Genomic DNA, 16782 nt, shown 5'->3' on the forward strand with positions numbered 1-16782 from the left:
TTATGCCAGCAATCCAGTTTAGCTCTATCAATTTAGCTTTTCAGCATTCACAAGCATTTTCTGCAGGAAATGCATTTTCTAGTTATGAGTAACTTCCCACTATAATAATAATACTAGTAATAATAATAATAATAATAATAGTGTGTATTTTGTATAATTTCAGGTGCTGTCTGTGTGTATTTTTATCGATCGTGTTGCTGCAGGAAAATATAAAACATTAGGTTTCATGTTTTTTCCCCCACAATACAGCTTCAAAAGTGCTGCTGTACCTGCTCCTGTTAGTAGCTCAGCAGCGCTCCTTTAAAGCATCAAAAGAATGTACTTATCTCTACTGCAATGCAGCCCTTCATACATTCCCTGAGGGAATTGGAAAAGGGTATTGATAAAAGTAGGAACATGAAAGGCCAGGACTGTGTGCCGATGCTGGGGTTGACTGTCATTTCTGAGGCTCGGAAACATTGCTTTCGTTTAAGCTGCCGGTGGATGGTGTGCCATTTAGGCGTCTCTCATGACTGACTGACCATGTCCTTTTTTTTTGCAATTACTCTGGAGGCACGACTTATCTACCAGTGAACCTGTGAGCTCAACTGCCAGTCATCATCAAAATTTGAAGCCAAAGACTCTCAGCAAATAATGTAAACAACTTAAATATTTATTAACCGAATAACTTTTTTTCACAGCAAACTCTTATCACGACACAGTCTTCAAGTAAAATGACACTTAACCCTTTGAGTACAATTAGGTTGGCCACTCTGATCTGCAGAAGAAACAATGAAGAGACCTGGAGGATTCCTCCGCCAGTGGTCCTCCATCCTATCAAAAACATGAACAAGCACATCAGGATCGAGAAGGTCCAAAACCGCTTCTTTTAAAAAGTCAGACATTAAAGGAGAAACACAATGGCTTGCAGTTTTTTTTAGTAGGAACTGAATCAAGAACATTATTTTCATTTTCAACATTAGATTTTTTTTTTATACATGTTTTGTATACATGGTTCTATTTTGTCTTGTTCTCATGACGAGATTATACAATTCAATTCATAAAGACGTGTGTTGGAGAAAAAAAATGTGGGAAATGGAAGTCTGTCCAGGCTCCTCGTCTCTTTGCAAAGATGCCTGGGTCAGACGCTGGTCTACGCTTATTCTGATTTCAAAAATCTGCTTCAGCTTTTAGTGATGGACACTGACCAGAGATCTGTACATACACACGGGCTAGTCAAATCCATAATGTTGTCCTAAAACAGTGAAAAGACATTAAACTATGACCAATACTAAAAGGGTTAAGGCAAGAATAGAAAAATAAAGAAATAGTAAAAACAATAGAAATGTTGCTTCTCTGTCATACTCAACTTGCAACGCTCAGATCCTAAGAAGCTGTGACAGTGAGAATTATTCACATAGTCTTACTCTCTTTACAGAACCCTTCACTTTACACAGTATTTACAGCAAAACAGAACCTATCCCACAAAAGCAAAGTAGTCCACTGAAATTAACACGTTATTTATGAACACAATGATAATTAAAAAACTGTATAATTTTATCATATCGTCAGTATGTAAAAACAGTTACACACAGACTTGCAAATAGTGTTTTACAGTAATTATATTTCCATATCAAATCAATCAACAGAGCAATCTGAAAACCTTGTTTCCAGTGATCGTTTGTACAAATGTCTGATTTCGATTGCTGTGTTAAAACTTTGATGGGTACAGATACCATTTACATCACTTGTTTTTCTTTTATGTGTGTACTCTGTGCACAGTTGACAATTTCAGTTTTACAGGAGGCATTGTGATAATGGAGGCGAGTACATGGAGAAAAGCTCAAGTGTGACACACACAGCTGTGTGGCAACAAAGACGACACAAGGACATTGTGACTGAGAGGTCCGAGCGGCAGCACACTCGCTGCACGCCACTGTCCCCTTTCAGAGGTTAAACAACCAGCATCACCTTTCCCAAAAGTTTGTGAAAGGCCCCCCATGTTTTAGAGTCCAAATAACTCACTGTGTGTATGAAAGGGTAGAAAAACATCTTTGAAACACGACCAGAAACAAGATCTAGTTTGACATTAAATGACAGAAGGTCAGCAGGAGGGAGATGGCGGAGACATTTACTTTCAACTCCAAAGACCAAGGTCTCTCTTGAAGCCGGTTCCAATTCCCCAAAAAAAAGCAGCAAAGTTTTTACTTTTTAGCTAGTGCAGACTAGAGCCCTTTATTTAGAGAGTTTGGCCAACTAGGGAATCAAATGTTCTGAGCTATCCCGTTATGTGATTGGTTCCGAGGTCGTCACGTGTTTCATGGACTCCATGTTGGATACCAACATTCATCTGATTCCCATTGACACAGTGCAGGGAATAGTAGAAACATGTAATAAATTATTTAAAAAATGACATAAATCCCAAGTGTTGCGCGTTTGGCTGCAATGAAAGACAGGGAAGTGGAAAAAGATTTCACAAGTCCCCCCGTGAACCAAAAAGGCGAAAAGTATGGGAGCTGTTCATTATTGTGTGAGGTAAATGTCAATGTCTCTCTTTAATATGATAACAAATTACATAGGACATTTATAGTAATACCATTGTTAATGTGTACCATGCTGTCAAAATATTCTAACACTGCTTAAGAAAATTAATGAAGTTTGAAGTTAGCCTTATGCTAGTGTTAGCTTTTTCGCTAGCACTCCATGTACCTAAATACTTGTGATCTTGTCATATGGCTTTTGGTCTCGACCGAGCCCAGGTGTCTTTATTATGTTCATAACAATATTGGAGGGAAAGTGAAACACAGCTTGAACGGGGATGTTGTTCAGCTTTTCACAAGTTTAGACAGCTAGCTAGCTAACGCTACGCCGACGTTTGCTAACGTTAGCACAACAGCGTTAGCTTAGCCTGCTAGGTAAATATTATGACTGCCTTCGGAGTTTCCACGTTGTCAACATAAGACCTGTGGCGTTAGTGCACCTTTTGTACCATCATTTTATTGAATGAAATATTAAGCTTTGCTCCTCTGAGATGGGTGGGGTTTTGTTACGTTACACACAAAGATAACTGGCTATAGTTAGCCTGTACGTATGCTAGCGGACATTAGAATGGTAAACACTGCTCAGAGACTTATTAGGCGACTGGTTACTCACTACATGGGCCTTTTTTAGAGGCCCATTTACGATATAGAAGGTAAATATACACTGGAATATTTCCGTAAGGGCCTTTTACATATTGACAAACGTTGATAATAACATGTATATGCCTGTTTATGGTGAAAATAAGCAATTTATTTCAAGATAGCATATTCGCCCCATAGGGTTACACTGTTGAGTCATCTGACGTTGGTATCCAGTATGGCGCCCATGATTTGAGTTGGCCACACTCTCTAAATAAAGGGCTCTAGTGCAGACAACAAACACGCACCTGATCTCAGATGAGGTTATTCCATTTGATAATCCTCTACTGGAGGGAATGGTCATGATATTGAACTAAAACATGCATGAAGTGACTCTACACACTTGTCCACTGCCTCCCTCATTTCCAGCCGTCTTATTCCTGGAGTACTCTGATTGGATACTCTTCATCTCCTGTCTCAGACTGCCTCAAAGGTACTCTACATGCGCATCTAGTATTTGGCTATGATAAAGTAGAGATGTTGTAGAAAGTGGGATGTCTCTAGACTGGGTAAACCCAGCCCGATCTGCCGGCGATTTGATTTCGCCCTGCAGCTCAGGCTGGAAACCTGTACGTTTATCTCTCCTGCTTCGGTTACAAATTTGCGGGAACCAATCACAAACTGGCTTATCCACCTGGCGTGCTATTGGCGGGTTTAACACGATGATGATAAGGAAACGAAGGCAAGCAGCTTTTTGTTTACATTCAACATGGCGACCACCGAAGCACAGCAACCCGTTGATGCTGCTGTTGCTGCTGTTTTAAAAGATTTCAAAGGCAAGTTTTCTCTGAAAACGGAACAGAAACTTGCCCTGGAACAATTCCTACAAAAGAAGGATATGTTTGCCTTACTACCAACTGGCTTTTGCTCTGCCTCGCTCTGTAAAGTACGTCACCCGGATCATTGGTCTGATTGGTTTAAGGACTATCCAATTGAGTCATTTGAATTATGCCCATTGATCACGCTTCTTGTGCAGTAGAAAATACAGAGCAGACTCCCCAGACTGATGTTCAATCTTAAAAGATTGAGCTTGGTCTGGTGATAGCCAGACTAAGATGGCTCACAACAAATTCAAGATGAGTTTCGGATACCTGCGAGTTGGGCACAAGCCTACTCAAGGGTTTTTGTCAAAATGTCAAAATCTCAGTCAAAGACGTGTAGTCTGCACTAAGCTTTCCAGTATCAACCCTGACTTTGATGTAGAATAGCAGTATCTTAAAAGGGCTCCAGCTTATTCACTTCACATAAAAAAGGAACTTTTAAGAAACCAAATGAAATAATTTGTTTTCAAAGTGAAGAATTATCTCAATCTGTGGAAGTCTGTTTTTCATTCTGAGAGAGCAAAAGGATTCTCCTGAAAGATGAAAAAGAGTCTGATATCTGCAACTATGCTGACGGTGTGCAAAGAAACCAGAGAGGAAGAAAAAAAGTGTAGAGAGGACCTTGACCCTTGGTTCCAGCTTTGAAAAGAAACAGTTATCCTTCTACTGAAATCATTTTACAAATGTTTACTCAATAACTATTTCCCCTAACCAAAAGGTGCACCTGTCATGTCAGATTTCTGCTGTTATCGGGTAATAGTTTCATGTTTGGAGCATATTTCATGGCCACAACAGGTAGTGTGCATTTCAAAGTCTGCGCTCATTTCACAAAGTTATGAGACAGTGTTTGAAATTCCCCTGGTTTTCTCTGGGAAAAGAAACAGACAGTGATGGACAAATAGGGTGATAACAATGACACTTGAGGGAAACGTTAGCACTCTCGAGACAAGCTTGAGGATAATTTAGAGAGGTGTGGAGGAGAGGACAGGGCGTGGGACCACAGCGAAACTATAGCGGGAAAAGCACCACACTCTCCTACCTTATTAAGTCTGGCTGTGAACAGACTCGATGCTTGGTGACCTCCTGGCATACTCAAATCCAGGCCTGTGTGACATGGCTTTAATTATACCCACACTCTCTCTCTCTTTTTCTATGCCTCTCTGCCACTGTGTGCGCTGTATGCTACCGAGCTGAGGAGCCCTGAGAGATGCCAGAGAAGTCCCACCCACCACAAACTCTGTCGATTACATCAACAGCTATTGCTCATGCACACTGTCTAATGTTTTTTGTTTTATGTTTTGTCTATGTTTGTCCATGCAGCAACTTGCCCTTGTCCAACACTAATTGCTCCCAAGGGAGACAAATAAAGAAACATGGACTTGACTTGAGGTTCTTGTTGTGGCCTGCAGGAATCTGTTGTGCACCATCAAACTGCTTTTACTACTTTTATATGCTTTTGATATCATGACTTGTTATAACTAGCTATCTGGCAGTCAACCACATCAGAGAGGAGACATTGAGGCTGAGGGAAAAGTGTTGGGAGAAAGAAGTGTTAATGGCTCAGCAGGACAGACAACAAATGCCAACAAAAGCCTGGATCCTCTGAGGGATGTGGCTCATTAAGGTAGGTTATTAAAGGAACTGAAGACTGAAGGATGGGGTATGCTTGAAATAAACTACGGCCATCCTCCGTTCAGAACAGGTCTGCCATCTAAGAGAGGAGCGAGACGCAATGGATTGTACAAATGGGGATAACGGCGCAAACCTTCAGACAACCAAACTTGAGAGAGAGGAAACCCTGCATGCTTTCTCTTCTCCACACAGCTGGCCAATCATTGCTTGAAGTGAAGTATGAGTGCTTGTCAGATTGTCTCTTCCAGAAAGTTAAAAAAATTCTTCTCCTTCTCTAATGTTGAGACACTGTTTGATGTTGCGATAAGCACTTTGTTCAAAGCATGCCGACACGTCGAGATTGCACCTCCTTTTCCAAATGGCATCATCTAGCCTCACAGAGACCAAAACTAACGGTGCGTTCAGGCACTGCTTGTCAAAAATCAAAGCTTCCGCAACACTTGTAGAATTGAGAACAACTTAATTTTGAAAGCAAAGCATTTCAGCCTATGGCCCCGACTTTGGTAAAAGCCATAGGTCGAAACGCATCAGTCAGAACACTTTTGGGTCAATGATTTCACCACCAAGATGTCAACAAAAAGTTTAAATATGTGTGAAAACTAGAAATAGTATGATAATATCCAAGGTTACAATTAAGTTGTCCATTTGACAACTGACTGGTGCACAATGGGACACTGAGGGCTGCAAAGAAATCATTTGCTGTGTCCTCCAAATTTGGGAATTTCATAGTAACATTTGGAGGATTCTTTAAAACGGAACAGGTCTTATGACATATTAGACATGTCAAGACAAATGGACATTGCAGGATCCAGTCCCTAAAGTGGGAGAAGCAGACAGCTGTTGGGTATAGATACAGGAATGCGGTTGATGTGTTGCTGTAAAACATTTATATAGCATGTAAAGAAAAGTTATGCACCCTTGATTTGTTTGCATGTTCAGCCACAGAACCATGAACATGTCAGTCAACATAAAGAACTAGAAGTAAAGATTAAGATTAAGTTAGAATGTCCTTCTTTCCCACATTAGCTTTGCTTGGCTTTACTGATTTTTGCATCGGTCAGAGAATGTAGTACACAGAAAAAAATATTAAAGATAAAATATTGTATATGTGTATAGCGAGAACCTTTGAGATGTCAAAGGTTTGTGTGAGGTATTTCTCACGGGAGAAAGTAGAAGATATTTTCTGAGATAACACCAAGTCACTCTGTGAGAGAAGTTGCTACTGAGTTGAAAACTGAACCTACACCATCCGACTTAATTGTATTATTGTTACTTTCCTAAGTTATTTCTACATCAAACTATCTCCTGCTTTACAGAACATCACATAAAATGAGGGTGCATTACTTTTGGTTACCACAATTATAAATGTTTTATGACACTCTTCCTAGGTGACCAAGCAATAGTGAGTCTCCATTTTGCAACACAGACAGCTGGAGCACCTCAACACCTGTCCAGCTGCTAATCATTTTCTAAATGACAACACTCAGCTGCTTGTCTCTGTCTTGAGGTTTGTGATGTTAAACAGGTTTCCTCAAGACATTCAGTGAAATGGAAACAACACAAAGACACGTACACAACACAGTGACTGTGGTGAGAGCAACTACGGCTTCACACACTCACGCTCTAACTGTTGGTCGAGTTGCGGCATTAAAAGCACAGCCTCAACACCCCAGTCTGTCCAGTGCATGTTTGTATTTTCTGTGCACACTCTGGCATGCACATGTGTGTGCATGAGTCTGTTTTATGAATCCAAAGGGAGAGTCATCAGATGGAGGAGGGGGTGTGGCAGTCCCGCAGTGAGAGGAAGAGGACTGGAGGAGGAGAGCTTTAGTTGTTCTGAAGGCAGTCGAGATCCACCGAGCAGCAAACATTCCCATTCTGAGCGGCGCAGCATGAAAAGACAGGAAAGAACAGAGGGTATTAAATATACTGTAGTGTATTTTAATATGCTGTACATGTTGCATTTAATAACACGGTACAGAGCCTGTCTGGCCATAGTAAGTCAAAATATAGAGACTTATTACAGACGGAACTTGACATTGACGTCTACAATATCATTTAAGGTTCAGCACAGTCCAAGCAGTGACCGATTTGAGAAATTGAGCAGCAATGTGTCTTTCCGCAGACGAGATCCCGGTTATTTTGGATAATCAGAAGACCTTACTGTCACAGTGGGTTTCAGAGGCCAATATCTTAAAAAAAAACAAAAAAAAAACTCATCTGCATGGCTTGATACCCTTAAAGCTATAGTGCGTAGTTTCTGTCTCCCCCATTAGGAATTCTAAGTAATGACAATAACACTGTTGTTGCATACACATGACACAAGCTTTCCGTGATCACGCAGTTGCTAGTAGCCAAGGAGGACACGGAGGATTAAAAAAACCGTGATGGACTTTTCAGAAGAGGTAATTATTTTCACTCGAGTTTCTGCGCATGATGGTCGGCGGACGACACCATTTTCTAAACATGGCCAGACTGAGAAATACAGAGAGAGTTCTCTGTGTAGCTGATTAGTCTTAATTAGCTTTGTAGCAACTCATTTGGCAATGGCTTGAATGTAACGGACGTTCATTAATATCAAAAGTTACGCACTAAAGCTTTAAAATGTGTTTATGTTTGTTTGGCTGAATTGACCCTTTGAGGCAAGAAGGATAGATAACTGACCGAGGTAATGGGGCCTGTGCCCTCTGACCATGGGGGGGGGGGCCTCAGCTTTGACTGGAAGCGAGGTCCCCTGCTGGTCAGAGGGAACAGTGATGCAGCACATGGTTAGCAGAGTGACTTCTAAGTGAAGTAGCTAGAACTACTTGCTGTGACCACAGTGTGAGTTAGAACACCAGCTGCTGTGGCTGCCTATGACCTGTATGTTTTGTTAAGCCAAAAGAATTTTGCAAAAGTATACAAAGTTTACTGATTCAGTTCATGTAACCACTACACACAAATTTAATTTAATATAAATTCTGATTGCTTAAAAAAAAAAAAAAAAACAGATTCTTTTTTGTGTGGAGATGATCTGAGTTATGGTGACATGTTCCTGACACAGTGATCTGCATATTTTGTTCTTTTAAGATTAAATGTACCTTACATCATCTGTGACAATCAGATTTGTTTTATTCATTTTGGAAGACAGCCCCACAGTTGCATATCCTCCATCACACATTAGATAAATTCATTGTGACACAGCTTCCACCTCAAAGAATTTTCTTGAGTACCATTAGCCTGTAATGCATAGCATTAACATTATGAAGGAACGGAGGAATTAAAACTGATATGAACATGAACTGAATGCAATTTTTATATCCCAAACTTCATGTGCAATGATTTAGTTGCAGGGATGGAGAAACAGCAGATGAGGTAAAAGCCCTTAGCGCAATTATTTTGTGAATTTGTGGTTGAGCACTGAATTGTCCACAACAGTCTTGAATCAAACATGGATGCAGCACAGTAAAGCAAACCTTTGTTGTTGTTGCTGTAGCTTTGGCCTACCTTACACTTGCAGGTGGTACATGGTGAGTTGGGCATATGCCATGTGTCTCCGCTGAGGCGGACGGCGCCTGCGGGGTCCTGACACGTCTGCCGGATATCATACGACAGGTTCTCAGCCAGGCAGGGGTCTGTGACGCAGCGCGGGCAACACTCGCCCTCCGCCACCGCTGTGTACTCGCACATCGACACGGGGCAAACCAGAGGCCAGCAATCCACCTCCCCCTCCTGAGTGAGGTAAAAAATAAAAAAATAAATAAGGTGACACAAATGTTACTGTGTGTGTTGTCTTGTGTGCGAATCCGCTGATCTGGCAACTTCAGTTACTGCTCACACGCTGATTTGTTGCCACATCTCTAATTAGAGATGTTATAATTATCTGAGCCTTCTTAGCCACACTTACACACACAGCCGAGCAAGGCCAGGCACTAAACAAAGCCCTGCTCTGAGACTGCGCTTCAAGTTGATTTTGTCTTTTTTCCGATGCCATCCTTTTACTTATAACAACCATGTTTCCAGCTTCCGTGTGAATGTGTATATCTGTGTGTGTGTTTCAGTGTACGCACCATGCAGCGGCACTGCTGGCAGCCGTACATCCAGGACGCTCCGCTGCGGTAGAGTGTGCGTCCGCTCTGGTCCAGACACTGGCTGCTGGGCCTGTTGTCACAGCCGGGACAGCAGAACAGATCCTCGTCTGGGTCTCCGCAGTCACAGGGTCTCCTCCTGCAGTACGTCTGGCCGTCCTGCACAACAGATGTCACAGCGTCAGAGGTTGTGATAGTAGCCCTGACATATTCTATGAAGCTGCTTTTAAAGAAATAGTGCCAAATAAAAAAACTTTAACTCCAATGCAAATGTAGCCTCATATCCGCGGCTCTAAAGTACTGTTCCCGTTTATCGATATTGAGTAGGTGGGTCTACCCTGCGTTAAACAGCTGCTGAAACTGAAAGGCATCACCAGTTTGGTTACAGACTTTAAGGCCGGTTACACACTGGATGTGTCGCGCGAGCGTGTCAGCTGCGTGGTGTGACCGTTTATATTTCGGCTCCTATGTAACAGGTTAGAGCTTACACACCGCCTGCGTGACATGCACGTCTCAGGCCCGGCTCGAGCCGCGCAGAAAACGCATGCATGCTAGAAATAGGACCGACGCCTATTTTTCACGAGACACGCAAGCGTGTTGGAAGCGTTTCCAGGCAAAATAGAATAGGAAAAGATGTTTATATGTCATTTGGACACTAATACATATTAATAAATGACATGTTGATATTTGAAAGTATCTAGGTTTTGATATAAATGCAGATATAAATGTAATTAAAAAAAACTAGAGCCGTGAATGAAGTGAGAATGCGTGCCTCCCGAGCCGCCTGGCTAGTGTCCCTGGCTCTCCGTCTCTACCCAGCGAAAACTTTATGGTTCATTTTACTCACCACAGCCAGCACTGGCTACCAAGGACGACATTGTAAAGGAGATATAAAAATGTTACATAAAATGGCTGTTAGAAAATGTATGGGAGCCATAAAATCATTCTTCATACCATTAAAAGGGCAATGCAGAGCCAATGTTTTATCGATGCATATTGTCCTGCTACAATAACCGCCGAGTCCCAGGGTACCAGTACCAATGGCCTTGGTCTTTACAGTTATGGCCCTCGACTTTCTGGGAAATTACTGCCAATTGTACCATGCCGACAGGACATATGAAGGCAAACTGTTCGTTTTAATGCCAGGAATAAGACCAGGCATTAATGCTTATGCTGCGCTCTTGTGCAAACCAAAACAACATAATTATACAGCTTCTAGACTTGATAATGAATTTGACGACTGCCGATGACATTCTCTTAAATCAATAGGTATGACTTGTTTTCAACACAGTCCTTAGATGAGGTATTCCTCTACAGCAGCGATTCACAAAGTGTGGTGCGCGCAACTCTTGGGGTGCTTGAGGTGCCTCGAGGGGGTGCGCGAGAGGAAAAATGTAATGGTGTAATAACTACACCAATACTTTTTAGTGGGATTTTTCATTATAAAAACCTAAAATTGAAAACTTTGCTTTATAAAGTTTAACTTGCACTTCAGTTCCTGCCAGTCAGCCTGTCTTTACGTAACGTACATGTAGTGTAACCTTTACTATCTTTAACGTTACCTATGTAGGCCAACTAGCCAGCCTACTAGCTGAAATGGTTTATTTACGCAAATATGCGCAACTGGCTAAAATCAGGGAAACTGTCAGGTGGGACATCTAAAGTTATAAGTCATGAAAGAGGAGCGAGAAAGAGAGAGAATGAGGGACCGGAGGTGAGGAAAACGGAAGGATGCGTTGGGCCGGAAGGACCGGGACCAAAGAGCACAGGCAAATCAAGAGGACATATGCTCATCATGCATGGCAAGTAGGGAAAAGAGGCAATGAGAGTGGGCATCAGACGGAAATATGATGAGACTTATTTGGGTCTGGGCTTCACTTGGACTGGCGATGCAGATTGCCGAAAGCCACAGTGTGTGGTGTGCAGTGAGCTTCTGGCTAACTGGCTGTATGAAGCCCTCTTATCTACGTCGCCACCTGAACACAACGCATGCCATTGTAAGTCAAAAACCCCTTACTTTAATTTGGCCAAAAAAAGAAAAGATCAAAAAAAGATTGGGGGTGCATCAACCCAGTCAGGATGTAGAAGAACTTCTTTCTGAAGGTAATTTAATTTAATAGCATCTTTGTTAAATCACTTGTGTGGAACTCTAATTTTCTAATTCAAATCAATTTCTTCTTTCATTTTCCTTTAAATAAAACTTTGGTGAAAGTTTTGTATAGAAGATCTTTTCTTCTTTGATGTCATCTGCTGGCCAGCTTACACAAACTCTTTCCTGCTCCGCCCACTGTCATCTTCCACTCATGCGCTACATCTCTTCCACTTGACCTGTCTGGCATCCCACAAATTTCAATCAAATCAAACCAATCAACCTTCCTCTGATGTTCAACAAACCAATCGAAAGTTCCATGTGCATTTACCCCGAGTCTGTACTTTCTGACCCTAATTACCTTCAGTTTCTCTCTCTTTCATCACCAACCACAATCACTTTCTGGCTGCCTCACAGTCACCATGCAGGCCAATGCTTTTTAGCCTTGGTCCCTGAAACACAGCTCACTGCCTGTTTACATTCAGTGAGCATCCCACGTCTGTCTCAAAAACCAGCAGGGCAGTGGATCCTGAAGGCATCTGATGTTAGCAGAGTGTCTTGTAAGCGTCACGTGTGTCTCTTTTCTCCACTTTGCACTGAAACGATTTTTGCAGGAACAGCTCTTGTGTGTGAATGTGTGAAATTCCCTTGTGAATGTATGTAAAGGCATATATATATATATATATATATATATATATATATATTTATTAACAAGTGACATATTTAACGCTGCATTTTTATTCATTAACTTGTAGCAAAGATAGTTTTTAAAATGCTACACATTTCCTCCTGCTGATATATACAGATACGAAATAAAGATAAGATAAAGATAAAAATGTGCTAATATGCACAACAATATTCTTGTAAAACACAAAAAATTTCATTAAAACAACTCTAAACTATGAGGATATGTGGCTCGTTACGTGGTCAATTTACAGTATAACCCCACAAGATAAAAAAAAAAAAACACATCCTTGTTTTCATCATTATTATAACTTATCTTTATGTATTATCCTCCCTACCTTGTCATTACTCATTACTAGCCATCCTCGTTACAAACGTCTCCTCACATGTCATGTCACAACACTAGCCAATAGGGGTGGTACGGTTCATGAAAAAACATCCGAACCGCTCGGTCAGCTTGTCTCGGTTCGGAGTGTGTGTGTGCCGCACGGTTCGACGCATGCGCAATGTAGCCTCATGCCCGTCAGGTGCCCGTATGTGACCTCAGACAGTAGGGGCTTTCCGACTGGAGGGATTTTTGCAGTTCTTAGAACTAAACGTTCCTAGAACACTTTTTTTTAAGTTCCTCTGGCCGCTGTAGCGTACTTTTTTAGCTCCTACTTCAGAGCAGGGTCTTTTCCCTTTTCCTAGGTGTACTTGATTGGTCGAACTTATAAGTCACGCCCACTGCCAACTCGGAACTTGCAGACAGAGCAACAACCAACAACGGGACATTTTTAACAATGTTCACCATCTTATTCATCATTAAATTCACTTCTGACAACGTTTTAGGCGAGAAATTAACTGTTTAGATTTTGAACATAGAAAGTCTGGTGAAAATTGATGCTGAATTGACAATTTGCGTCAAAGTTTTCGGAGTTGAGAAGCTCGATAAAGTGAGGCGACAGCCAGCAAGCGCCTGCCCCGGCCTCTAGCTCGTCGCTCGGCCAGTCATGCTCAGACACCTCGCGGTAAGCCGGAGGTCTCTCAGACCGCTCTCGGAAATAAGAGGCTTTTATTTCGCCGTTGACGGTTCGTTTGTTTAAATATCACAACACATGTCCATCATAAGATTAACGGGAACCTGTGGTTAACTGTCTTTTCGGAGTTAAACTCCGCAAGCGTGTCCTGCGGTTCGCCGGCCGTCACACACACACACACAGTCACACACACACACGTCCACAGCAGGCAGAGGCGGGTCTGTTCCGAGTATAATAAAGCCCCGTCTGTGTTGAGCAAAACATTACGTGAATTACTACGAGAATGGACGGAATGCTGCTTTGTTGTTGTTGTATGTGGCGCTAAGGTCTAGTGACGATGCTATAAAGACCGTCAATGAGGGATTATTACGGTTGAACTTACTTTTGGTTTTACCTCTAAGTAGAGTGTCTTAGATGATCTGTTTGAACTGATCGTTTTGTCTGATTGTCAGACTGCTGTGCAGGCTATTACACTTTGTTTGTAGTGATGCTGCTGTGTTCTCTCATCTATCACCAGTTACTTTGGTGAGTCCAGTGTTATCATAACCAATACATTATTGATAAAAACTAGATGGAACAACCCCGCAATATCCTTTGAATACTTTGAAAACTGTATTAATTTGCTGAAATGAAAGCAAGAGAAGCAATCAGAAGGAAAATATTCCTGGGTGCTTCATATCATCTCTCAGCCCACCTCACCCCATTCCCATTTTCAGAATATTTTTTCTCTTCTTTGTTAAAGGTGCTCTAAGCGATGTCACGCGTTTTTTAGGCTACAACATTTTTTTGTCACATACAGCAAACCTCTCCTCACTATCCGCGAGCTGCATGTCCCCTGAACACACTGTAAAAAAACACGGTCTCTGTAGACAGCCCAGGCTCCACAAACGGCAACAAAAACAAACTGCACCACCAAACATAACAAACAGCCTTCCAGCCAATAACCGACAAGAAGGATTTGGGGGTGGGGGTTAGTAAGCAGAAGGAAGGGGGAGGGGACGGGATGAGGAGGACGGAGGGGCGAGCTAGCCTCCGTTTTGTTTGACAACACTTTCAACGTCAACAAGAAGTGACATCACCCAACATCGCTTAGAGCACCTTTAATTTATCCAACTCATCCTGTCTCTCCTCCATTGTTAAGTCTTTGTCTTGTCTCGTTGTGGTCTTTCTTCTCTTTGTATGAACTAAATGCCAAATTTAATGAGTTTAACTCAGGTTCCCGTTAATCTTATGGTGTACGTGTGATGGTGTCGTGATATTTAAACAAATGACCTGTCAACGGGGAAATAAAAGCCTCCTATTTATGAGACCAGTCTGAGAGACCTCCATCTTACAGTGGGGTCTTCGAGCATGACTGGCCAAGCGACGAGCTAGCGGCCCCGACAGGCGCTTTATGGAGCTTCTCAAAAAAATCTATTTGGTAAATATCTTGCATATCATGTGTTGGTTCTTGCCTGTGTCAAAGCCCAAAAAAGAACAGACAGAAAGATCCGATCCTTTTCCACTTTTCTCTTTCGAGGTCCTGGGCGGTCTTTGGATTATTGGTTTTTGGAGGAATGGTAAGTTATACTCCACCCAAAATCTGTCTTTTGAGTATCAAGCACACTTTGCAGATTTGAAAGGTGGCAGTTAAACATTTGTACTTTGTTCCATTGTAGAAAAAGAAAGATTCTTAAAAAGAAAGAAAGATCCTTGATAGTCTACGTATATTAACAGCTTAAGAAGTCATAGAAGAAAGATAGAGTTTCAGATCATAGTTATTATAAGTGTCGTGATTTTTATGTGTGTGTTCATCTTCTGTACCTTGCAGGAGCATATAGCACAGCGGTCAAAGCTGGGTTTCCAGTCCTCTCTGTTGCGTCTGATTCCCTCTTCGTGTGGGCAGTCGCCGCCGCAGCCCGGTCCAGACGTGCACACGCAGTCGTAGCCTCCTGGGAGGTTCACACACACACTGTCATTCCAGCAGGTGTGTGTCTGCAAACTGCACTCATCGTTGTCTGGAAGACAAAGAGTAAGCCATGGTGGGTCATGCATCGGGTACGTTTTCATTCATGCTTGTACTGTAGTTTTTATGCAAGTTATGACATTTGTTTTTGTATTCTATTTTATTTAATGTTTCTCTCTTAGCATGACAATGGTTTAATCCATTTGGAAATCCAAAACATGTTTGCCTCTCAAAATCTTAATAAGATGTGACATTCCAAGACCTTTCTTGGAGCCAAACACCCAAAACTTCTTAGTAAAAAAAACCATCTTTGTATCAAGCCTTGCATTAGAAAGGATAACTTACATATCAAAGGCTAAAAAGCATATATTTGAGAATATATGAAGGCCCTAAATATGAATAACTAAATGATGATGCATGAACAGATGATCAACATCTTTTCTGGGGACAATGTGGTTTAAATGTTGCATGTATTGCAATTCATATACTCCGTTTTGTATAGATTGTCATTTATTGAAACAGGAGGAGCATTCTGTGTCAATGCAGCAATGTGTTGTTTTATAAAGTATAATGAATGTAAAAGGCTGTATTCCATGGTGTTTATTATATTATATTATTGTTTACATTTATATAAACATACTGTGCAAAAAACATATTTGTATTTCTCAAAATAAAGTACACTGTGTGTGTTAGTATCAGATAATTTCAAATGATAACTTGGCCTAGTGTGACATGACTACATAGTTTACTTTGATGCACAACACATTTTCCTAAAATCATCTACTCATTTGCTTGCCAAATACAGTTTGGTTGAATCATAATTCATGTCTGGATTATGTTGAACTGGCAATGTTTTTCCCAAGGAAATTTGGACAGTCGTCTTTCAGAGCTGTAGTGTTAGACAAAGCACATGTATTACAGTACAAGATGCACCCATTCCCAGCTCTGCACAGGGAAGTCATTACATTACTTACATTTACTTTTAATTAAAATTCCTCACATTACTATGCAGCCAGGCAGGTATCAGGTTTAACATTTGTAATAATTTGTATTATACAAAAATATATATTGTAGCACTCAAGACATGCCTTCAAATGAATTGCATTCGGTTATTGTAGTGGTACAAACTGAAATGACAGGTTGTTGTGGTCAGTTAAGGAAAAGCAGCCAGAGCGTTAACAGCCAACACATTCTCACTCCCATCTCGTAAAATACGGACACTAGGTGCCTTTGTTGTTGTTATTGACGCTAAAAGTCTCCTTTAGCGTCATATAACGCGCTTTAACTAAACGCGCTTGGTCGGGACTATTGGCGTCCCTTTTCACGCAGTTAGGTTTAGGAAAAGCTTGTGCGTGGGCTTACGTTTC

General features: G+C 41.4%; 1 protein-coding gene across 1 annotated transcript in view; it reads right to left on the reverse strand.

Moving 5' to 3' along the window:
* Positions 1 to 663: 663 nt before the first annotated feature.
* LOC144520077 (protein kinase C-binding protein NELL1-like) overlaps positions 664 to 16782 on the reverse strand; it is a 300316-nt gene continuing 284197 nt past the window's right edge. Inside the window, exons 17-20 of the mRNA XM_078253714.1 lie at positions 15274 to 15467; positions 9661 to 9837; positions 9098 to 9322; positions 664 to 7489 (exon numbers count right to left, since the gene is read on the reverse strand). Coding sequence (XP_078109840.1) covers positions 7439 to 7489; positions 9098 to 9322; positions 9661 to 9837; positions 15274 to 15467 — 647 coding nt within the window. The 3' untranslated portion in view covers positions 664 to 7438. The remainder of the gene's footprint in view (positions 7490 to 9097; positions 9323 to 9660; positions 9838 to 15273; positions 15468 to 16782) is intronic.

This window comes from Sander vitreus, chromosome 1, assembly GCF_031162955.1.
Source record: "Sander vitreus isolate 19-12246 chromosome 1, sanVit1, whole genome shotgun sequence".
Lineage (NCBI taxonomy): Eukaryota > Metazoa > Chordata > Actinopteri > Perciformes > Percidae > Sander > Sander vitreus.